Here is a 24,326-nt window from a genome sequence, read left to right as displayed (position 1 = left end):
TGAGTCGTCCCACCTGGAATTATTGAAGCAGTCGTCTTCAACATAAAATGTATCCACAATGTTCTCTTGTAAGTTAATGAGCCGTCCGTATTACTGCGCGGCTGTGTATTCGTGAAACCGTCGTCCGTGCTTTAATATTTGAAATCATGCCAGTATGTAGTCAAGTATATCTATTAAATGAATAATAAACGACTGTTCAACTACGACTAAACGATAATCAAATATTCATTCGTTGACTTACCGCTGATTAACCCATTATCGGTTGAGAGAAGTCAGTTTTTACCTTAAAAAAAATGAACTTTAAACTCTTATTACTAATCGCACAATTGATACAAACTGAGTTGCATGTTGAAGATCAATCTGTTCTCTAACGATACTCAACAGTTTCATCATACAAATTTCCAGGTATGATTGTTGAACTTAAATCATTGTGCTGCCTGGTGACCTTATTGCTGCAATACTTTTTTTCGCTGTCACTGGTACCGCTATCTTGTCGAATTGCTAGTACTAAAAAAAGTACACAAGTTTGGAACTCAGCTTGAACGTCTGTCTGCGGTTTTACCGTCTGAGGGTTACCGGAAAATCTGTATCTCTAATATCCCTAAAATCAAGTGTGCCATCCATCAGCGATTAAATTTCATTTATTGAACCATCTGAATTGGGTTGTTTAGCTTTATAAGTTTTTATGTCATCTGAAAGAGCTGCATTTTCTAAGCAAAACGTGATTTTCAAAATTTTTCTATCGTTGTCCTTCAATTTTTAAATCACTAATTAAACAGCTCGAAATTTGCTCGAAACCGCTACAGTGACAGTTTGCACATATATACCAACTGTCATTGTAGCGATTTGAAGAGATTTTTTTTCATTTAAAAATCGAAGAACAATGATATAAAATTTCAAAAAATCACGTTTTGCTGAAAAATTACACTCTTTTACCCGATATATAAAAATCAGATATTCGTGAGTAGCTAAACAACCCAATTGTACTCTTCGCACAAGTAATGTGCCTCAAAAGGTATGTTCCAATCATAATCCGGAACGGATTCAAAAGTGGAAATAAGCTCACAGTACACTTTGCGACATTGAGCAGCAGTATGTTGTTCTTATGCTTCACGCAAAACCGTACTTACTTCTTGCGCACTTTTGGATCTTTTGGTAATTGATATCAGATCTCTCACTTGTATTTGTACGCTTTGTACTTTATTTTGAATGTTGATTTGAAAATATTTTAGATTATAACAGATGAAATCATAAAAAAAAACATAAATTAAAACAACAAAACAGTAACACTGCCTTCCACTGTAAGCCTGATGATAAATTCTAACACACTCGGGGCTTTAAATTTCAACCAATCAGGATGCAATTCTATACCCAGTTATTTCCCCGTAGGTTTTGATTGTGTATCCAGTTTTTTACGCGCCATAATGGCGGACGCTATAATGCAAAGTTCGTAATTAATTACCCACCCTTTTGACAACTCTGCTTACGTCAGTTTGAAGTCTTCATATATTTTGTCAAAAGAAAAATATATCTGGCAACATTTGTGTTGCCAATGTTTCAGAAATCGCAAATCTGACGTAAGCAGAGAGGTTCGCATATTACGAACACGCATTATAGCGACCGCCATTATGATGCGCAAAAAGCTGGATAGTCTGAATGGGCGTGTTGCCAAAAGCAAGCAAAACCTTATTCATGTCTGTGAAAATTGTTCAGTTACAGCGGAATTGATCTAGCAACTATGAAAGAGCATTTCGCTTTTAAAATGCTCTTCAAAGCGCGAATAATTTTCTATATAAATGCTCTTCACCGCGTGAATGATAGCAGGCTCCAGGTTAAAACTAGATGCGCTCAGGAAATAAAGAAACTCGCTATGAGAGTTCAGTAAAAAAATTAACGAAAACCATGATTCAGCAACATTATCGATTTCAGTAAAATAAAAAAGTAACTTAAAACGCCATTAATTCACTCCACGTCCAGTTCCTGCTTTTCTTACACCATCTGTAGTTTGAGTCGAGTTTTTCAAATGTTTGTGTTGTGTGTATTGAGCGTGTGTATGATTTATAGCTGTCAAAAAGTGATTTCACTTTCAGGATGTTCCCAAGATAATTTTCGCTGCTAGCAAATCATAGAGGAGAAAAATCGAAATTTTCACGAGTTTATAAACTTGATAAAAGTGGTGCGCTTTGTTGCTGCTGTGTAACACGAATTACTATCATTAGTAGCGTGCGATAAATAGTAACATCATAGTAGAGATTAGTGCTGTAATTGCAGAGCGATTAAAACGAATTTAGAAGGTGATGGATTGAGTTTGTTTTGAGAGGGTGGTTGTTGGTTTTCCCTCCAGTGTTCGGCTGAAGGCTACGGTGACTGAGGGCTGAGAATTATTTTCGTGGAAATCATCGATTGCCTAGGATTATGTACCAAAGCGCCTGCAGTGCCGCTGCCGGTGGTTGCTCTGAACCGGAACGAACTGATCGGCATGGGCTGATATCGCATGAATCAGCAGTTGCTCCGGTAGAACATGACTACAGTGGATTTGATATAGTGAAGGCGACACAGTTCGGTGCCATAGGTCGTGTGAAAGAATTAATCGAAGCCGGATGGGATGTAAATCAACCAGATAGTGAAACGGTCACGCTTTTGCATTGGGCAGCTATTAACAATAGAAAAGACATTATCAAGTACTTTTTGGATAAAGGTGCGATAGTAGATGCAGTCGGAGGTGAATTGAATGCGACGCCTTTGCATTGGGCCACCAGACAGGGTCACCTGGGGGCGGTTGTTCTACTATTAGCGGCTGGAGCAGATCCAAGCTTAAGAGATGCAGAAGGCTGCTCCTGTATTCATTTAGCAGCTCAGTTTGGTCACACAGCGCTGGTGGCTTATTTCATTGCTCGTGGAGTCAATCCAGATCTGCAAGATCGTGGAGGAATGACAGCGCTTATGTGGGCAGCTTGGAAAATTTCTGCACTAGATCCCGTCCGACTATTGCTCACTCTTGGAGCCAATCCAAGCCTCGCTGATCATACCCATGGAAATACAGCTTTGCATTGGGGTATTTTAGCTCGCAACGCCACCGCAGTCAGTACGCTTATCTTGAAGGGAAAGTCAAGCCTGGAAATTCCTAATCTTCGCGGTGACACTCCGCTCACCATGCTGCAACCGCATCTAGGCTCTATTTGGATCGGTTCCAAAGTGTCGGAAAAAGTGCGAGAGCTAACGCAGCAATCTCAGCGACGTAATTTTATTGTTCGCTTCACATTGGATAAGCGCTTCCGCTGGTGGAGCATGATAGCGACTCCGTTCCTAGTATTCTATCTGGCCGGTTTGATCTTCTGCGCCGAGACTTTGATTATTATCAAAGTATTTCTACTTGGATGTCTGTATGCGGTCTCGCATACGATTGGCCAAACGCTGTTCGATGAAACGTTGATGGCGCTTCTTCCGCTCAGCGTGTACATGGCCACCAAGCTTTGGTTCTACGTTACCTGGTTGACCTATATCGCACCGACCGTGTCCTTTCTGGCTTCGTTATCGTTCCTGACCTGCAGCGCCGGGCTGTGGGTGTGCTTCTTGAAGTCGTGGAGAGGTGATCCGGGTGTTATCCAACCGACGCAGGAGCAGAGGTTCAGAGTAAGTTGGAGTTCAAATGAAAAAAATATGCTAGATCTTTCTTATAGCTACAGCAAAATTTCGACACGTAAATAATAGCTCCTTTTTCGACTTTTTTAGAATTTAAAAAATAAATTGAAATGCGAATACCAAAATTTAATGACATAGAGTTACGCATAATTAATTCAAACAATGTTTCTGTTCATTACTCAAAGAACATCAGTGCTATTTCATTCGTGACGATCGTAATTCATGTGTACATTTTTGCTCATGATGATGCGTGAAGCCAAAATGCATCATTTACTGTTCTGTTTGAAGAATAAAAAACCTAAATTAATCCACCTAGCGGTCAAACCCAGCTTTTCTCATTCAAACTTTTATTTGTAAAAATAGATTTACATGAACGCTTCAATCCAATAAATGTATGTCACTCTTTAGGTTCTAAAATATTGATGTTGTAATCTATACATATAAAAATGTAGTCCGGTCTGTCTGTCTGTTTGATCCATATAGGCTCGAAAACTACCGAACCGATCGACGTGAAAATTTGTATGTAGGGGTTTTTGGTCCCGATAAAGGTTCCTATGACAGTTTGAGACCCCTCCCTCTTCTGGAAAGGAGGGGTCCAATACAAATGAAACATACATTTCTGCACAACTCAAGAACAAACCAAGCAAATGAAACCGAATTTGGCATGTGGATATTTTAAAGGGTAATAAATATGTCCATAATGGTTCGACGTACCTCCCTCTTATGGAAGCACATGTTTCTGCACAAATTTCTGCACATCTCGTGAACTAACCAACTAAATGGAACCATATTTGGCAGGTGAATGTTTTTAGTGGTAACAAATATGTTCCATAATCGACCTCAGGCAACATTTTGGATATTGTTTTTGGCACATTTTGCATGTGTAGGATAAGTACAACGATACACCGTGCCCCAGTGCTGAGTCGAGAAAATTTCCAGTTCAAAAAGATCCTCGACATCGCTAACCACAGAGCCACGGGGACAACAAGAAAGATACACAGGAGCTAAATTCGACCACAGATACCATTTTGAATTCTAATATGGCGACTTCCGGCTACGGAAAACCAGCGGCAAACCCCCAAATACCACCCAATATGGGTATTTTCGGAATCATAATGATGCACTGGAGCCACAAATCGACTTCAGACACCATTATGAATTGTAGGATGGCAACTGGTGGTTTCTGGAAAACAGCCAAAAATGGCCGATTTCCGTCTAACATGAGTATCTCCGGATCTAGAATGATACACAGCAGCTGAAATCGAAAATGATCAAATTACACCCAATATGGTTTTTTTTTTCAACCAGAATGACGCTCAGAGGCCAGAAATTATATTAAATACCATTTTGAAATCCAAGATGGCGACTTCCGGTTTGTGAACATTTTGAATCGCTAAATGGCAACTTATAGGAAACAGTCGAAAATGACCAAATAAAACTCAACATGGATATTTCCGTAATCGAGATGATGCATAGAAACCAAACATTGACCCCTGACACCATTTTGAATTTAAAGACGACCACTGTTATTTTCTGAAAAACAACCAAAATAACTAAATACCTTCCAATATGGGTATTTCCGGTGTTAGATTGATGCCAGAAAATTTGCTGAAAATGACCGAATACCACCCAATATGAATACATTCAGAATTAGGGCGATGTACAGAAGCCAAAAGTCGAGAATGTTGTCATTTCGATAAAAACAATAAAACCGATAAACCAAACGATTTGTCTTTTGACTTTGATCATATCCTATGGCCGATTCGTCGTGCATTTGCAGACTTTGAACACATCGCAAGGAATCAATGACTTTGGAACGTTCAAATAGTACAAAACCACATTTAAATTATGTTGAGGCCACATAAATATATCAATCAAAGCAGGTATAGTTTTAAATAGTCTTTGAATTTCTTTTCTTTCCATTACTTTTGAGCCACATATCAATTTGTTATGAAGTTTGTTATTTGTAAGTTTAAAAGATGACTCGTTTGTATGACACTAGTTATGTTCAATTAAGTCATGTGAAATAATAGACTTTCATTGTTTTATTAACAATTTAATACATAACGGTGGCTTAAGTTCAATTATAATCAAATGAAATGGGAACGTATAGGGCAGCCAAACTTTGAAACCGCGTGTTCAATCATAATTCATCAGTTAACCCTTAACTAGCCCGCTCATCTGATAATAGTATTGATCAAATCGGTTGTGTAGTTTTTGAGATAATGAAGTTTCGTGATTTAGCAAATTTAAAAGCATTTCGATCAGAACTTTCATCATTTCTGTCGGATGTCAAAGTTAATTTTCAAATTGGCCGCCAAGGCAAAATTCGTATTTTGGCCGAATCTCTTGATGGCCATAAACATCTTTTACAGTATTTGACTGAAAAGATGTATAAATTTTATTCTTTTGATGCCAAAAACGAGAGACCATTTAAGGCTGAGGAAATTAAAGAATGTTTGTCAGAATCACTTGGTTTTGCTCCCAACCAAGTAATTTTGATGAAACGAAAGGCAAATGCCAAAATTAATCAAACTGGAATACACCAGGAAAATGATTTAGTACATTTTGATCGTACCAAAGTAAATAATTTGAAATGTTTGGAAACAGCACGTGTTTTATTTAACGTGCGAATAAAGTGGGAAAATTTCAAGAGACATGGAGAAATCCATAATCTTACTCAATGTCGGAATTGTCAAGCCTATGGTCATAGAACTCGAAACTGCCATATGGCAGCAAAATGTATGATTTGTGGAGACACTGGTCACACGAAAGATATCTGCCCCGTGAAAGAGAACACTAATAGTTTCAAATGTGTAAATTGTGGGGGAAATCACAAATCTAATTTCTTTAATTGTCCTGTAAGGTCAAAAATTATTGCTTCTAGACAACGTAGGAATTCTAAACAACCTGTTGTCAATGTGGGTAATCAAAAGACTTTCAATACTGTTCAGGCATCACCAGCACTTTCATAAGCAGGTGTGTCTGTAGGTAATAATTTAAATTCAGATAACAAATTTCAGACAAAAAATCCTGTTCAGGCAACACCAGGCTGTTCATATGCCAGTGTCCTTACAGGTAATATTTCAATTTCAAACAGTAACAAACCATTCGTGTTTGGTGCTAAAAAGTCAGCAAGTATTGATTTAGGTAGGCCAACTCCAGAAAAGATTGAATACCTACAACAATCCATGCTGCAGTTAATGTCCGTTTTGTTGAACTGTAACTCGATGTACGAGGCTGTTCAAGAAGGTATAAAATTTACAACTAATATTGTTATGAAATTGAAATTCAGCAATGATTTTAAATAATGCTGAAAATTTTATAAATTGGAATGCTCGCTCTTTAAAAGCGAAAGAGGATGAATTTTTAAATTTTTTAACAGTCCACAATGTGCATATTGCAGTTGTGACTGAAAGGCTTTTAAAGCCAAATATTAAACTAAAAAAGAACCTAAATTATATAGTTCATAGGTTTGATAGATTTGATGTTGCCGGTGGTGGAGTTGCAATAGTTATCCACCGTCGAATAAAACATCGTGTTTTACCCCATCTTGAAACCAGAGTTATCGAGAGTTTGGGAATTGAAATTGAAACAAGTATTGGCATTTTATTTATAGCCGCAGTGTATTTGCCTTTTCAATGCACTGGTGAGCGAAAAAATTATTTCAAGGGAGATTTGCAAAAACTCACAAGAAATAAATCTAAATTTTTAATCATCGGTGATTTTAATGCGAAACATCGATCTTGGAATAATGCTCAAAGCAATTCCAATGGAAAAATATTTAATGATTGCTCGGCTGGATATTATTCAGTTTTATTTCCAAATGGTCCTACATGTTATTCTTCTGTTAGGAATCCATCTACAATTGATTTGGTACTAACAAATCAACGTCATTCATGCAGTGATTCATTAACTCATGCTGACTTTGATTCTGATCATCTTCCCATAACATTTTCTATTTCCCATGAAACTATTTTAAATCCCACTAGATCTGTGTTAAATTATCACAAGACTAATTGGGATAGATATCGTTCTACGATCGAGGAAAATTTGAATGATGATATTAGTTTACAAAATAGTGCTGACATTGACAGAGCATTAGATAATTTTAGCAGCTTAATACTCAATGCCTGGAATTTATCAGTTCCTAAGGCTGGAGTGAAATTTAATGCACCAATTATTGACAGTGAACTTCACCTTCTAATACGTTCGAAGAACATACGGAGACGTCAATACCAAAGATCTCGTGATCCTGCTTTGAAAATTATTTTTCAAGAATTACAAAAGGAAATTAAACATAGATTCACTCTCTTGCGAAATGTGAATTTCATGAGAAAAGTTGAACAACTAAAACCTTATTCAAAACCTTTCTGGAAACTTTCGAAAGTTCTTAAGAAATCTTCGAAGCCCATTCCAGTCTCAAAGATGGTGATTGCATTTTTTTAACGAATGAACAAAAATCTCAAAAACTTGCTCAGCAGTTTGAGAGCGTTCATAACTCCAATTTGAACGTAGTAAGTCCTATTGAAAATGAAGTAAACCAAAAGTATGATAAGATCACCACCCAAGAATTTTTTTCTGAAGAGGTATCGGAAACAAACTTGAATGAGGTGCGTACTATTCTCAAAAAATTCAAAAACATGAAAGCACCAGGAGATGATGGGATTTTCTATATCCTTATTAAAAGACTTCCCGAAAACTCTTTAAATTTCTTGGTAAAAATTTTTAACAGATGCTTTGCACTAGCACATTTTCCTATGAAATGGAAAAATGCCAAAGTCACTCCAATTTTAAAACCCGAAAAGAATCCAGCTGAGGCATCAAGTTATCGACCAATTAGTTTACTTTCCTCTATTAGCAAACTTTTTGAAAGAATAATTCTTAATAGAATGATAACACATATTAATGAGAACTCAATTTTTGCAAATGAGCAGTTTGGTTTTCGCCATGGGCATTCCACTACTCATCAGTTACTTAGAGTAACAAATATGATTCGAACTAATAAATCTGAAGGCTATTCGACTGGAGCTGCGCTTCTAGATATAGAAAAGGCATTCGACAGTGTTTGGCATAAAGGTTTAAAGCTAAAATGTCAAATTTCAGTTTTCTGCTTTACCTTACAAAAATGATACAAAGTTATTTAACTGACCGCACTCTTCAGGTTAACTATCTAAATGGTAAATCTAATAGATTGCCTGTTAGAGCTGGTGTGCCTCAGGGGAGTATCTTGGGCCCAATCTTATATAACATTTTTACTTCTGATCTTCCTGATTTACCACCAGGTTGTGAGAAATCTTTGTTTTGTGACGATACAACCATTTCCGCAAAAGGAAAAAGCCTTCGTGTTATATGCAGTCGGCTACAAAAAAGTTTAGATATATTTTCTTCATACTTGCAGAAATGGAAGATTTCCCCTAATGCTTCTAAAACACAGTTTATTATTTTTCCTCATAAGCCAAGAGTTTCATTTCTCAAACCCACCCATAACCACGTTATTAAGATGAACGGTGTGGTCTTAAATTGGTCTGATCAAGTGAAATACTTAGGGCTAATTTATGATAAGAATCTTACTTTCAAGGAGCACATTGAAAATATCCAGTCAAAGTGCAATAAGTATATCAAATGTTTATATCCTCTTATCAACAGGACTTCTAGACTTTGTCTCAAGAATAAACTGTTAATTTACAAACAAATATTTAGGCCAGCAATGTTATATGCAGTTCCCATCTGGACAAGTTGTTGTGCAACCAGGAAGAAGACACTTCAAAGGATTCAGAATAAACTTTTGAAAATGATTTTGAAGCGCCCTCCCTGGTTTAGCACGAATGAGCTACATAGGCTCACTAATGTAGAAACATTAGAAAATATGTCAAGCCAAATTATCAACAAATTCCGACAAAAATCGTAGCAATCCTCAATTACAACGATTAGCTCACTTTAAAGTCAGTAAGATAGTTTTAAGTTTATTTTAAGTTTTGTTTTATTCCTTTTTTTTCTCCTTGACAAGTAGGTTTAATAATTTTCCTACAATTACATTAACTTAACTGCGAAAGCTAATAACATTCAATAATATAAAAAGCGTACAAATACATACATATAATAGTGTTGAAATGTCACCATTTGTGGCAGAACACACAATACTAATTCTGAATAGATATTAGTACATAAATAAATCATTACAAACATTCCCCCCCCGGCCTAGTGTGGTTGGTAACGTCTCCGCCAACCACGCTCGACGCCTGGGTTCGAATCCCACCGCCGACATAGGTGTCGATGGTTGTGAGGTGGCGTGATCCACTCACAACCAACCCAACTGGTTTAGATTCAATCCTAGCCGACACCGGGAGATTTTCTGAAGCGAAAAATCTCTGGGATAACGCCTTCCATCGCATGAGGAAGTAAAGCCGTTGGCGCCGGTCCGTTAATAAACGGGTCGTGAGTTAGGGTCCTGGGTGTGGAGTCGCCTCCCTGGGCGTCGGTGATTGGCCACAACAGGGGCGGAACTAGACCGACGGAAAATAAGCGAGAATAAAAAAAAAAAACATTCCCCCCCCCCCGTTAAAAAAAAAGTTTCGTGATTTTCACATTTTAGTACTTTACAGACGAAGTTACAGTCCGATTGCAGTAAAATTCAATAGGGTGTTACGAGGCAGCTAGACTTATTAGTTGACACTAATTTTGTGGAAATCGGGTCAGCCATCTCTGAGAAAAGTGAGTGAGTTCAAGTAGTCTTTGGAATATGTTCCTCTTCATAGCTGGATTTCACATTTTTAAACATAACAGGCAAAGTAATAGTCCGATTGCAAAACAAATCAATAGGGTTTTATGGGGCAACTGAACCTTCCATTTGACACTGATTTTATGAAAATCGGTTCAGCCATCTCTGAGAAATATGAGAGATTAAGTAGTCTCCAAAACACGTTTCTTGTCATAACTTTTGAACCACAAGTTCAATCTTTATGAAATTCAAAAGTTAAGGGTTTTTCAGGTAGCCCGTTCATTTGAAATTAATTTTCAAATCGGTCGGTTGTGTAGTTTTCGAGATAATGATGTTTCATGATTTTTATTTTGAAACATAACCTCTAAACTAAAAATCCGATTACAATGAAATTTAATAGGGTCTTATGGGACAACAAGACCTTTCATTTGCAATTAATTTCATGAAAATCGGTCCAGCCATCTCTGAGAAAAGTGAGTGAGAATAAAAATCTGCACATACACACACACACATACAGAAAATGCTCAGCTCGTCGAGCTGAGTCGAGTGATATATGCCATTCGGCGCTTTGGAGCACTTTTATACTTTCGGTTTTGCAAGTGATTGCTATACCTCTCTAGGAGAAAGGCAAAAACGTTCCTATTTCAATGTAAATAGAGCGCATCAAACCAAAATAATGTTTTTTGTCAATGTGATTCAAAAGCGTTAGATATTTTTGTGCCTGCATGCTTTTTTATATTCTTTGTTCATTGTTTAAATTTGTGTTTTTTTTTCGCAGACAATTATCGAACTTTCGGAGCGCGGTGGTGGTGGCTTCGAACCGTCCGCTTTTTGTTCCGCCTGCCTTGTTCGCCGTCCGGTCAGGTCGAAGCACTGTTCAGTATGTGACCGGTGTGTAGCCCGTTTTGATCATCACTGTCCATGGGTGGGAAATTGTATTGGTGAGTTGTATAGTCAAGTTGTACCTAGTTTTTATTACCTAACAAATTTTTTTTTCCAATTCGTTTCATCAAGGCGCTAAAAATCACAAATACTTTATGGGATTCCTTTGGATGCTGCTAATTATGTGCGCGTGGATGCTATATGGTGGTGCGAACTTTTACGTTCAAGCTTGTAACGTAAATATGGACGAAGGTAAGTACAACCGGCTCCATTGTTAAAAGATATTAGAAATTTGCGAATCTATTCGGACCGTTCTTGAAATTAATTTTTTACCATATTGCATGGAATTACTCATTAATGGTCTTAAGTTTTGTCAGGTTTGTGGAACGCCATGGTGGCCATTGGATCATGCAACCCATGGGTTGGCTGGGTGACTGCCAACGCACTGCTTCATATGTCCTGGGTAACTGTGCTTACCATTTGTCAAACCTATCAAGTTGTTTGCCTTGGTATGACAACGAATGAACGAATGAACCGAGGTCGATACCGTCACTTTCAAGCAAAGGGAGGAAAAAGTCCGTTCACGCGTGGTCCAATTCGAAATCTGTTCGACTTTCTGGAGTGCAGCTGTTTCGGATTGGTTCAACCGCTGCAGACAGACTGGATGCAGTACTTTGATTTTGATAAGCATGTGGAATATGAGCCATTGCTTCGTCCAGATAACTTTCAGTATGTCTGAGTGTAGCAGCAACAGCAGCAGGAAGGAACGGTGTCACAGTCGGAAAACGAAGAAAGAACGAACAAACCAGCAATCGTTGAGGTTGACGAGGCAGTTAGAACAGGAGCTGAAACGACAGGTGATCGAAAGGATGCTTCAGAACGGCCTGAAGAGCAAATTAATCTAACGGTAAGTGTTGTTGACGGAATAGATATCGTTATTGGGGAATCGGAGGGAGCCTTAAAGTTCTAACGATGGCTCTCGTTAGTCTAGATGAGATGGCATTGAAAACACTTATGCGAAAAAGTTGTTTGGCCTGTAAAGTTGTTAATAGTTTGTAGTAAAGTTTTGGTTAAGAATAAACCAGCCTGAGTGTATCCAATAAATGTGCTTAATAAGGACTGCATAGAAAGCTATGGTTTGAAAAATATGAATAAAGACACAAATTTATATTTCGTATAAATCACAAAAATATTAAAAACCGTTAAGCAATAGGAAAATAACTAAACCCTCTTAGATAGCATGTAAACATTTCCAACAGCTAGCTTTCTATATTTAAATATTTCTCGAAGGTAAACATTTACTTAGTAAAGCGGGCAATGTATGCAGTTTGCGAGGATGCGAAAATGAACGGGAATAGAAGGTGTGACTTTTAGGCTTTACTTTACTTTACTTTTAGGCTTTACTTTACGAACTAATTTCATTTTTGTCATATGACTTACATTTTAAGTTTTAGTAAAGCGGGCAATGTATGCAGTTTGCGAGGATGCGAAAATGAACGGGAATAGAAGGTGTGACTTTTAGGCTTTACTTTACTTTACTTTTAGGCTTTACTTTACGAACTAATTCCATTTTTGTCATATGACTTACATTTTAAGTTTTAGTAAAGCGGGCAATGTATGCAGTTTGCGAGGATGCGAAAATGAACGGGAATAGAAGGTGTGACTTTTAGGCTTTACTTTACTTTACTTTTAGGCTTTACTTTACGAACTAAGGCTAAGTTTTAGTTATCTCTGTTATAAAAAATAAACTCCCACCGGGCAGTGTGTGCAGTTCATCGTTGGCGTGCTGAGATACGGGAACACAATAGTAGAGGGTGATTCGACTTTGGTTTAGAACTATTTATACCTTCCCCAGTAGTTTAATTGGCCAAAACACCTTGCCGGAGACAACGGAGATTGCGGGTTCGAGTCCCGTCTGGACGAGGGAAAATTTTTTCTAAGCCTAAAAGTCACACCTTCTATTCCCGTTCATTTTCGCATCCTCGCAAACTGCATACATTCCCCGCTTAACTAAAACTTAAAATGTAAGTCATATGACAAAAATTAAATTAGTTCGTAAAGTAAATCTAGCCAACGGAGCTCTTCCGTGATACGCGTTCGGAGTCTAGCCACCGACTGAGGTGTCCCATCGCTTGCGCCGCTGTAGATATAATAAGTCATTATACACTGTGTGCGTGAAGAGATCACTCTCTCAGTTATAAAAAAAAAAAATAAACTCCCACCGGGCAGTGTGTGCAGTTCATCGTTGGCGTGCTGAGATACGGGAACACAATAGTAGAGGGTGATTCGACTTTGGTTTAGAACTATTTATACCTATCCCAGTAGTTTAATTGGCCAAAACACCTTGCCGGAGACAACGGAGATTGCGGGTTCGAGTCCCGTCTGGACGAGGGAAAATTTTTTCTAAGCCTAAAAGTCACACCTTCTATTCCCGTTCATTTTCGCATCCTCGCAAACTGCATACATTGCCCGCTTTACTAAAACTTAAAATGTAAGTCATGTGACAAAAATGAAATTAGTTCGTAAAGTAAACATTTACTTGCAATTAGTTGTGATTGATGATTTATCTATTTTTCAAATTCAGTTGTCTTTTTCTGCTTATGAAACGATTTTTGGCGCTTTATCAGATCCAGTATTTTTTTCGGAATGTATACAATCAAAAAAATTTTTTTTTGTTTTTCGAAATGGAGCATTCCAGTTAACTAATTTTCGCAAAACTAGGTTCTTCTCAATCGATCTTGTAAAAATGTTTAATGTCATTATGTTCCCCTGTATGTTTTGGTTCGGTGTGATCAAAAACCTACGCAACTGTTTCCAAATATCTAGAGCCAACATTAACTAAGAAAACACAATGTATTCCAAGGATAGTGCGCTGCATACTGAACTGAAATCAAGTGCAGCACAAAAATCTGTTTCTTCCCTGTACCAGCGCGGTAGATTGTTCTAATGGTGTGGCAATTATAAATTGGTTGTATTGCACGCTGTAATAAAACCAATCCTCCCAAATTCATGTTAAATGTTAGCATTCGAATAGTCGAACATCTGTTGCTGTTTGTACGGTAGGAATTTAGATCTATTGATTTCTAAAATCAGTAAAACCGGCTTAGAGCGTACGACGCCGTTTGACAATCAATAGACCTGTTTTTGGTTTTCAGTTATACATCCTTTAGTTCTCCTGTTAGTAACGTAAACATTCACACTCCCAGTTCTGCATTTATTTGTGTGACAGTATAGTGCAAATTACTAAACAGCGAAACAGCAGCGCATATATTATGTCCAGTGTTATTTACAGTCTAGTCATACGTAAGTTCTACGGCGTGCAGCTCGGCAATGCTAAGTAAACAAACGTGAGCTGTAGGATGTGATTATCAGACATCAGCTGAAATGAAACCCACCATTTCGCTTTGAAAATACAAATCCAAGATCAAAATACATTTTGAAGCATACAATGTAAATGTTTTACAATTTAAGAAAACGTAATAAACCATCTGAAACTGTCATCAATTTGAAGGAAACCACTGTAGAAGCGCATGCAACATCTAAAATCATTATCTCTACCGCTAGATGTAATATATACATACTGAACAAATCCGTAATAAGTAATAAATAAATGAAACTATCTACTATATTCAGACAGATTCAAAATGCAAGATTTTACTTCTATCCGCACATTGATTGCACACACGCGTATGTGTATAAGTTGAATAAAACCTAAAAATGAACGAACTCGCAGTTGCTGTTGATTATTGTGAACTATTCTAATTAGTTGAAGCTCTGGGTGTGTCAGGATCATACAATATGAAAAAGTATTTGAAAACATGAACGGCTATCTCAGAATTTATTTTATTTTCCAGGAAACATATTTTTTCGAATGTTCTGAGCAGATTTATTCTTTTTCCTCGCATATAAAACAAAGTGCCGTAAGAAAGCATCACTCGGGAATGGTTAGCTCGGTTTGAGGTTAGTATGTTCATCTCCACCAAAGAAATGTATGGGACGTGGAAATAAGCTAGAAATATTAAATTAGTCTGAATTAAGTTTGAAATATTACTCTAGTTTTTAAATAGTTTATTTGACACGGCACGATACAATTTATGTTTAACTGAGCCAAGTACATTTTTTTTAAATTCTAAATTAGCAGGGAAAAGAGGGAGGCCTTTTCTTTATTTTGCGGCCGACTACGAGCTAGTGGGGATTTAAGGTGAGAGGAGGGGAGTTACAATTTTGATTTTAACTATATTGAGTTATACGATTTATTTATTTGTACATGGCTAAGCAGTGATGTTCTATTTGAGCAGTTTGGACTGAGGTGTCTGCGTGAACATAAAGATGCCGAGTCTTCGTTTGAGTGTCTCCAGCTTAGTGTATCATCTTCTTTCAGCGTAGCGAACCTATACATTAGAGAAATGACAAGACACTCACCGTTAAGGCAACTGTCAACATCAAAACGGATAACGGCAATGCAAAATGATACAACTCGCCCGTTTTGATGTTGACAGTTGCCTTAACGGTGAGTGTCTTGTCATTTCTCTAATGTATAGGTTCGCTATTTCAGCGTGTAGCGGGAATGGTAATCTAACAAATAGATAGAAGAGTTTCATATTTTAATACCAGCGTGTTTTATGAACACGTATAGCTGTATCATGTACTGGAGATCACCGCTTCCCAGAATGTCTCTAACGGGTACGTTCGGTTGTTTTCCTCGGGCCCGAAGGGAATCTATAAGCTCAGACCTAACACCACAGTATTCGGTACACGACCAAACAACATGCTCGATGTCATGGTAGCCATCGCCACAAACGCAGTGATTACTGTCTACAAGCCCTATACGAAAGAGATGCGTGTTTAACGTATAGTGATTGGACATAAGTCTGGACATCACGCGAATGAAGTCCCGACCTACATCCAACCCCTTGAACCATGCTTTCGTCGATACCTTAGGAAAAATGGAATGTAGCCACCGTCCCAGTTCATCTGAGTTCCATGATGATTGCCAACTGTTGAGTGTTCTCTGACGCAAAATGCTATAAAATTCATCATAAGCAATTGGTCTTTCATAAATATCGCCGTCAATAGCACCCACCTTAGCTAAAGAGTCAGCCTTTTCGTTACCCGGAATCGAGCAATGAGAAGGGACCCACGCTAAGGTAACCCGGTAATTTTTATCTGTTAAAGCACTTAAAAACCGCCGTATTTTCCCCAGGAAATACGGGGTGTGCTTCACAGGCTTCATTGATCGCAGAGCCTCAATGGCACTGAGACTATCTGTGAAGATGAAGTAGTGGTCTATGGGTAGGGTTTCGATGATTCCAAGAGAGTACTGAATAGCAGCAAGTTCTGCGACGTACACGGAAGCAGGAGCATCGAGTTTGTAGGAGGCGGTAAAATTTTCGTGGAAAACACCGAAGCCAGTGGACTCATCTAGATTAGATCCGTCAGTGAAAAACCTTCTATCATAACTAACATGTTTAAACTTATTGGAAAAAATCTTAGGGATCTCTTGGGGTCGCAATTGATCCGGGATACCAGAAATGTCTTGTTTCATGGTGGTGTCGAAGAATATAGCATTATTAGAAGTAGCTAAAAGTGCGACATTGGAGGAATCGTATGAAGAAGGATTAATATCTTGAGCCATATAGTCAAAATATAAAGTCATAAATCTGGATTGAGATTGAAGGTCGACCAACCTCTCGAAATTTTTAATTACTAATGGGTTCATAACTGTGCATCGAATTAGCAACCAGTAAGAGAGATTCCAAAAACGATGTTTCAACGGAAGAATACCCGCTAACACTTCAAGACTCATCGTATGGGTCGACTGCATGCAACCCAAGGCAATACGCAAACAACGATATTGTATTCTCTCTAATTTTATAATGTGCGTGTTCGCGGCGGAGCGAAAGCAGAAACAGCCGTACTCAAGAACTGACAATATCGTTGTTTGGTATAACCTTAGAAGGTCTCCTGGGTGAGCACCCCACCAAGTTCCGGTAATCGTACGAAGAAAATTAATCCTCTGTTGGCATTTTTGTGTCAGATACCTAATATGACAAGCCCAGGTGCATTTGGAGTCGAACCAGACCCCGAGATATTTAGCGACTAAAACCTGAGAGATCGTTTTACCCGTTAGTAGGAGCTGCAGCTGAGCTGGGTTATGCTTCCTAGAAAAAACGACCAGCTCAGTTTTCTCCGGAGAGAATTCGATACCCAGCTTAAGAGCCCATTCAGACAAATTGTCTAAGGTATCTTGCAATGGTCCTTGCAGATCGCTAGCCTTGCCACCAGTAATGGATACAACGCTATCGTCTGCAAGTTGCCTTAGCGTGCATGAATTTGCAAGACATTCATCGATGTCATTGACGTAAAAATTATATAAGAGAGGACTTAAACATGAGCCCTGGGGGAGGCCCATGTAACTAATTCGGGAAGTTGTCGAATCGCCATGTGAGAAATACATATGCTTTTCTGACAACAAATTGAGCAAAAAGTTATTCAAATTTGGTGAAAGTCCCTGCGAATGAAGTTTCGCGCTTAAAACTTCTACAGAGACAGAGTCAAAAGCCCCCTTAATATCCATGAACGCAGAAGCCATTTGCTCTTTTCGAGCAAAGGCTAGTTGAATTTCAGTAGAAAGCAACGCTAGGCAATCGTTCGTCCCTTTGCCCCGGCGAAAGCCAAATTGAGTATCTGAAAGTAACCCGTTTGTTTCGACCCATTTGTCTAACCGTAAGAGGATCATTTTCTCCATTAATTTCCGGAGGCAAGAGAGCATCGCAATCGGCCTATATGAATTGTGATCAGAGGCAGGTTTCCCGGGTTTCCGAATAGCAATGACTTTTACCTCCCTCCAGTCATGCGGAACAATATTTAGCTCAAGAAACTTGTTGAACAAATTCAACAAGCGTCTTTTTGCAGAGTCGGGTAGATTCTTCAACAGGTTGAATTTTATTCTATCTAACCCTGGAGCCTTATTGTTGCACGACAGGAGAGCCATTGAAAATTCCAACATCGAAAATGGAGGCTCTTCCGTAGTTACTAGTAACGCGTCGCGAAAGGTTTTCTGCTCCGGTACAGAGTCTGGACAGACCTTTTTGGCAAAATCGAGTATCCAGCGATCTGAATACTCCTCGCCTTTATTCGAAACGTCAAGGTTCCGCATGCGCCTGGCGGTATCCCAAAGAGTGCTCATCGCTGTTTCCCTGGACAACGCGTTTACGAACCGCCGCCAGTACCCGCGTTTTTTCGCCTTTACTAAGCTCTTCATCTGCCTGCCCAGTGCCTCGTACTTTAGAAGCAGGTTGACAGTGCCGTACTCCCGGTAGTCCTTATACACCGCGGACCTTCGCGCGTACAGTTCAGAGCACTCTTTGTACCACCATTTGTTGGGAGGGCGCTGTCTAATCGTTACCCCGGGTATCGGTTTCGTCTGAGCTTGAGTCGCGGCGTCGATTATCAAGCCAGCTAAGAACGCGTATTCTTCCTCCGGAGGAAGTTCCTCGTGAGTCTCGATAGATTGCGCTATAATAGACTCATAACACTTCCAATCAATATTACGTGTAAGGTCGTAGGAAATATTGATTGGGTTCGGGGGAGTTGAACCATTAGCAATTGATATAACGATTGGAAGATGATCACTACCGTGGGGATCGTTGATTACTTTCCACCGGCAATCTAACGCTAGTGATGTCGAGCAAAGGGATAGGTCAAGCACGCTTTCACGTGCTGGAGGATTAGGTACACGTGTCGCTTCCCCAGTATTCAAAACTGTCATATTGAAGTCGTCGATCAAGTTACAGATTAAAGAAGATCGGTTGTCGTCGTACAGCGACCCCCATAGCGAACAGTGAGAATTAAAATCTCCCAATATCAAAAAAGGCGCGGGAAGCAACTCTGCTATATCAGTGAGATGCTTCTGTTCAATCCGCGCGGATGGAGGCATATATAACGAAACAAGGCATAGGTCTTTTCCATTCATATTCGTTTGAATGGCAACGACTTCAATATTCGAGATCGAGGGGAGGTCGATTCGGAAGAAGGAATAGCACTTTTTAATCCCTAAAAGTACCCCTCCACCGTGTGAGTCTCGATCTCGACGAATAATGTTAAAATCGTGGAAATTGAGTTGATCGTTTGAATTGAGAAAGGTTTCACAGAGCGCAAATGCGTCACAATTGTATGTATTTATTAAATGAGAAAATAGATCGAATTTGGGGATGATACTTCTGCAATTCCACTGTAATACAGTGATAAAATTCCTAACCTCTTTCGCCGTATTAGTCATCGAAAGATATGATAGCTGAAATGAGGGGCCAATTTGCTACTAGTTGCATCAAAAAGGTTTTCACTGTGAGAAGAAGGGCAAGAAGAATATTTTGTAGGGGATCTGGTATGTTGAATATTTTAAATATCCAGTCCACAATATCAGAAAATTTTATGAACCCTGTTTCTTTTTTATCTTCTGATCGAGAAATGGGTGCACGAGGGGTTTTTGGTGCCCCAGGAAGCGGTGGGTACTCCTGGTTTGATTTAAAATTAAAACCGGGAGGTACTTGCTTCGGTTTTTCTTCACCGCTTCCTTTTTGTGTTGGCTTATTGGTCATTCCGCTAGGGGTTATCTTGCGACCTTTGCGAGAAAGATTAGGAGAGTTGATCATTCTCCTCTTCCTAGATCCTTCTGGCATGGCATAAGAACACCCTTCGACGGGATCGTCAGATGTACCCCCATCGGTTGGCAAAAAGGAAAAGATGTTTCCTGTCGAGGGTGGCTCAGCACTCTTCAGCATTTCTGCGAAAGAGCGCTTTGATCGTTCCTTGAGGGAACGCTTTATTTTTTCCTCGCGCTGTTTGTACGCGGGACACGCCGAAAGGTCATGCCGAGTTCCCTCGCAGTAAAGACACTTTTCAGTATCCTCACTGCAAGCGGTCTCAGCATGATTGCCTCCGCACTTGCTGCAGCGTGCCTTGTTGCAGCAGTAGGTGGCTGTATGACCTAACTGCTTGCAGTTTTGGCAATGCATGACCCGCGGTACGAACAGGCGTACAGGCAGACGAACCCTGTCCAAAGAGATGTAGTTCGGCAGTGCGGATCCGGCGAATGTTACACGGAAGGAATCCGAAGGGAAGAATTTCTTCTTCCCTTCTTCGATGGATACTGAATGCAATTGCTTGACATCCAGTATCTTTACATCTTGAATCAGGGGGTTCTTGAAGCAGCCAACCCCGTGACGCAAAATGTCATCGACCGTGAGGCTTCCTTCGGTAACCACACCGTCGATCTCCACGTCCTTGACAGGGATGTACACGCGGTACTCTCTCGTGAAGAGCTCGTAGCTAGCAATTACGTTTGCTTGCTTCAAGCTACTCACAACAACTCGCAGTTTGTTCGGTCTAACCTTTGTAATTTCGGTTACGTCCGAAAACTGTTTTGCCAGGTCCTTGCCGATTTGAATTATATTTAGAGGCTTCTTTATGGGCCTGAAGTAAACTACGAACGGACCTTTCGAAGCATCTGGGTAAGCTTTCACCCGTGTTGCCGGTACCCTTGGTACGGGGCTAGGTAGCGGGGAAGGTAGAGGGGAATTGATGGGGGAGATCTCAATCTCTTCCCCAGTTGTCTCCACATCCAGGAATAGTTGCACCTGTATGTCGTCCATTTTGCGGGAGCGTTACGCTCTACCGCACACAAACGATAAATATTCGAATGTGGGGGGGGGGGGTCAAGTAGTTGCTATTAAATTTTAAAAACAATTTCTCAAACTACAATGGATCAAAATAAAAAAAAGGCAGTAATACTAATACTAATAACAATAGTAATAGTAATAATAATAATAATAATAATAATAATAATAATAATACTAATAATAATAATAGTAATAATAATTATAATAATAACAATAATAATAATACTATTAATAATAATGATAAAAATTCTAAAGTGAATACTTCACCGAACGTCTAAGTCACGACCTCACGGCTGAGAGTAGGATTAATCGAGCGTCTCCGCAGAACAAACAATGACGATCCAGCTTCGTGTTGTGACACAGTGGCCGTATCCTACACGCGACCTTGTAGATGCCACTTGTAGTTGACTTCCACTCGCTCGATCGTATGGTGGTCCGTGCTGCTAGCGGGGTAACAGCGGTGCGGGAGAATTATTCTTGCTGATATATCAGCTGCGTATCGGATCACTGGCGGGGTAGCCTGCCCCTACCAGTGTGCAGAAGATGTTTCTGCCGATAAACTACCGGCTATTGTTATCGCGCAGCACAAGAACTAATCGACAAAAAACACCCGTACGATAACTCGTGTATTGTTATTTTGCAAACTCAAACGGAGATGAACAATTTGCGTCTAATCGAGACGAAAGCAAAACAACGAATCATGTGAAATGTGTTAATAATTAAAAGTGCACGTCGCGTTACGAAGAATTCCTAAATGCTTCGAAGTTCTCAAATTTTGGAAAGCGCCAACTCCCGAAATATTACTCTAAATTAAGTTTTATAGATCATTCGTTAACTTGTCAAAAAAAAAAATACTAGGAATGTAATAACCTATTGGCATGGTAGTTTTTAAAGAACAATTTGCAAGCCTTTCTACATAATCAGCAGTTTACGTAACCACCTCAAACTGAAGTGGCATTTGAAGTTGATTTCCGGTTTCTGCACATCAGTCTGGTTCCGGAAATATCAATACCGGATGGTATTTGGCCATTTCTGGTAATTTTGCGATAGCAAGAAGTCACTACCTTGAAATTCAAAATGGCATCTAGGGTAGCCATGGTTTGAACACTGAACTGTGCTGTACGGGTGCGGTTTTGCATACAAACACGACACGAAGTTCTCGTCTCCTGTGTTTGCCGAAGTTTGAAACACAGGGACCGTGTCGTTTCTCTAACACTAACACTGAATGGTAGTTGCAAAACATGCCGTGTCGTGTTTCAAATATATCCCGCAGTGCAGAACGTGATTTGGACATGGCCGATCTAAGATAAGAGCCTCTGGATATCATCCCGGTTCCGAAAATACCCATATTCGATGGTATTTGGCCATGTTTTCAGCTCTTATTTATAAAACCAACCAATCTCCCAATCGATTACAGCAAGAATGAATAAGATCCCTTGAAAACTAACTGAGTTCAAGTAATTTGAAATTGGACAATTTTCGTTTACTCCCCTCTCACAGAATGCTGCAGTATGACGCAATTCTACGTCAAAACTGAAGTCTGAACTGAAATGAACGGTCTGCGAATTCGATTTCTCGTGAAAAATACAACGTTTTACAAAAAAAACACTTTATTCGAATTAAAAATTGATTAACCCAAAAATATCAATGCAAAAACCGGGTCTGTTTCCCTTTCCATGTATTTTATTTTATTTATTTTTGATCTTTTTGTACTTTCGATTAACTGTGCACTTCGTCAATTAAATCTGGTAACCCTACTCGTCTGCTAGTGTCTAGTGATGTCCGATTTTTTCAATTAATCGATTATTTTCTTCGTGTCCGCTAATCGGACTCGATTAGTTGACGCGAGATATTCGATTAATCGAAATAATCGATTAACTATCTGCGTGAGCCTTACGTACAAAAACAAAACGTAACCAATATACTTGATCTTTATAAACAAAATTGAAGTGTGAGGCTTTACGGACAAATCTGGCAAAAAGCTCTAGAAATGTTCCGTGAATTTCAAAGTACGAAGTTGGTTTATCGAACATCGAACATAATCGAATCTCTACTGCAAATTCTGTGTAAAATAGTGGAACAACTAAGCTTTTTTTTCGATTACATTAGTTCTTCAGTTCTGTACTTGTGCATTCGTTTGCAAGTAAGTTTGCTGTACGGAAAACTTCACACTAAATTTGAGTAATCTAATTCTATATCCTAAACATAAGGCAAACGAATCAATAAATAGGAAGCACCGTATGAATTTACTGGTTAACGTTTGGAAAGCGAGAGAAAAAAAACATTTATTTAAAAAATGTTCAACGTTCAAATGACAATGAATGATTGAAAAACCGAAATTAAATCGTTCGCAGTTTTTTCTGACGCCAGACAACCTGTGACGTGAGTAGGTGGTGTCACTGGAACCATGCATCCTCTTCTATTGACTGTAAAATTAGCAACATTTCTAGGTGGGGTCCCGAGAGCCGATTTCGCAGCTTTGTGATCGTTTGACCGGCTTTACTGAATAGTCGTTCTGAAGCAACGGATGTTCCTAGTACTGGCATATGTTTCATCGCTATTTTGTAAAGCGTTGGAAACTGTCCTTGAATTTGGTTCCATACCACAACTGGGTCGGAATTTCTCGGTGCCAGATCGCCATGCAAATACTGCCGTAGCTCCCCGGGTAGTCCACCCGCATGGTCGATGGTTTTGTATTTTGATGCTTCTCTAGCAAGAGTATCGTGGGCAGCCCACAAGTCATTGCTAGGTTCGATGTTGACTGGTTCAGCTTGCTCCTCTCTACACTGCCTAGTTATTTTTTGCATCATATCGACTGAAATTAGATTAAATGTGACATATGTTTATTCAAAGAAAAGCAACACTTTTCATCATACTCACCAATCCAAGAAATCGTTTTTGATATGTTCAGTGCGCTCTCAAAATGCAGTTTTTTAAACCTTGGGTCGAGGAGGGTGGAAATAGCTAATATGCCGACTTTCTCAACATTTTGGAATCTCTTCTCGATATTCGCCATCACAACTGTTTTTAATGAAATCGGCTTGATCGGTTTCCACATCCATTGCCTCATAATTGTAAATCCCGAAATTTCGAAAGTAAAAAAAATTATATATATATATATATATATATATATATATATATATATATATATATATATATATATATATATATATATATATATATATATATATATATATATATATATATATATATATATATATATATATATATATATATATATATATATATATACATGTTCAGATAAAGAAAGTGATTTGTTTAAACCAACCATTTTAAGCTGACGAACGAGGGGAATAATCTTGCTTGCTGTCACATACTTTTCCCCTGACATATCTACAGTTACAGATTCCAGCGGTTTCAATACTCGGCAGACTTCTCTT

General features: G+C 38.9%; 2 protein-coding genes across 3 annotated transcripts; one reads left to right on the top strand and one right to left on the bottom strand.

Annotated features, from left to right (window-relative positions):
• Window positions 1–2,085: 2,085 nt before the first annotated feature.
• Window positions 2,086–13,460, top strand: LOC129720722 (palmitoyltransferase Hip14). 2 transcript variants are annotated; one of them, XM_055672354.1, is made up of 4 exons: window positions 2,086–3,633; window positions 11,142–11,304; window positions 11,378–11,497; window positions 11,623–13,460. In XM_055672354.1, exons 1-4 carry the CDS (start codon window positions 2,416–2,418, stop codon window positions 11,982–11,984), a joined length of 1,863 nt encoding a protein of 620 aa, XP_055528329.1. In that variant the 5' UTR covers window positions 2,086–2,415; the 3' UTR covers window positions 11,985–13,460. The 2 variants fall into 2 exon arrangements, with proteins under 2 accessions (XP_055528329.1, XP_055528328.1); XM_055672353.1 differs by having other exon boundaries at window positions 11,614–13,460.
• Window positions 13,461–22,683: 9,223 nt separating this feature from the next.
• LOC129720729 (zinc finger BED domain-containing protein 4-like) lies at window positions 22,684–23,963 on the bottom strand. The gene is made up of 2 exons (XM_055672386.1): window positions 23,806–23,963; window positions 22,684–23,740 (listed from the first exon to the last, which is right to left on the bottom strand). The coding sequence occupies exons 1-2, from the start codon at window positions 23,939–23,941 to the stop codon at window positions 23,322–23,324; spliced, it is 555 nt and encodes a 184-aa protein (XP_055528361.1). The 5' UTR covers window positions 23,942–23,963; the 3' UTR covers window positions 22,684–23,321.
• Between the last annotated feature and the right edge of the window lie 363 nt (window positions 23,964–24,326).

This window comes from Wyeomyia smithii, chromosome 2 (genome assembly GCF_029784165.1).
Source record: "Wyeomyia smithii strain HCP4-BCI-WySm-NY-G18 chromosome 2, ASM2978416v1, whole genome shotgun sequence".
Classification (NCBI taxonomy): domain Eukaryota; kingdom Metazoa; phylum Arthropoda; class Insecta; order Diptera; family Culicidae; genus Wyeomyia; species Wyeomyia smithii.
The sequence above is the reverse complement of the archived record's forward strand: the minus strand, read 5'-3'. Positions and strand labels throughout refer to the sequence as shown.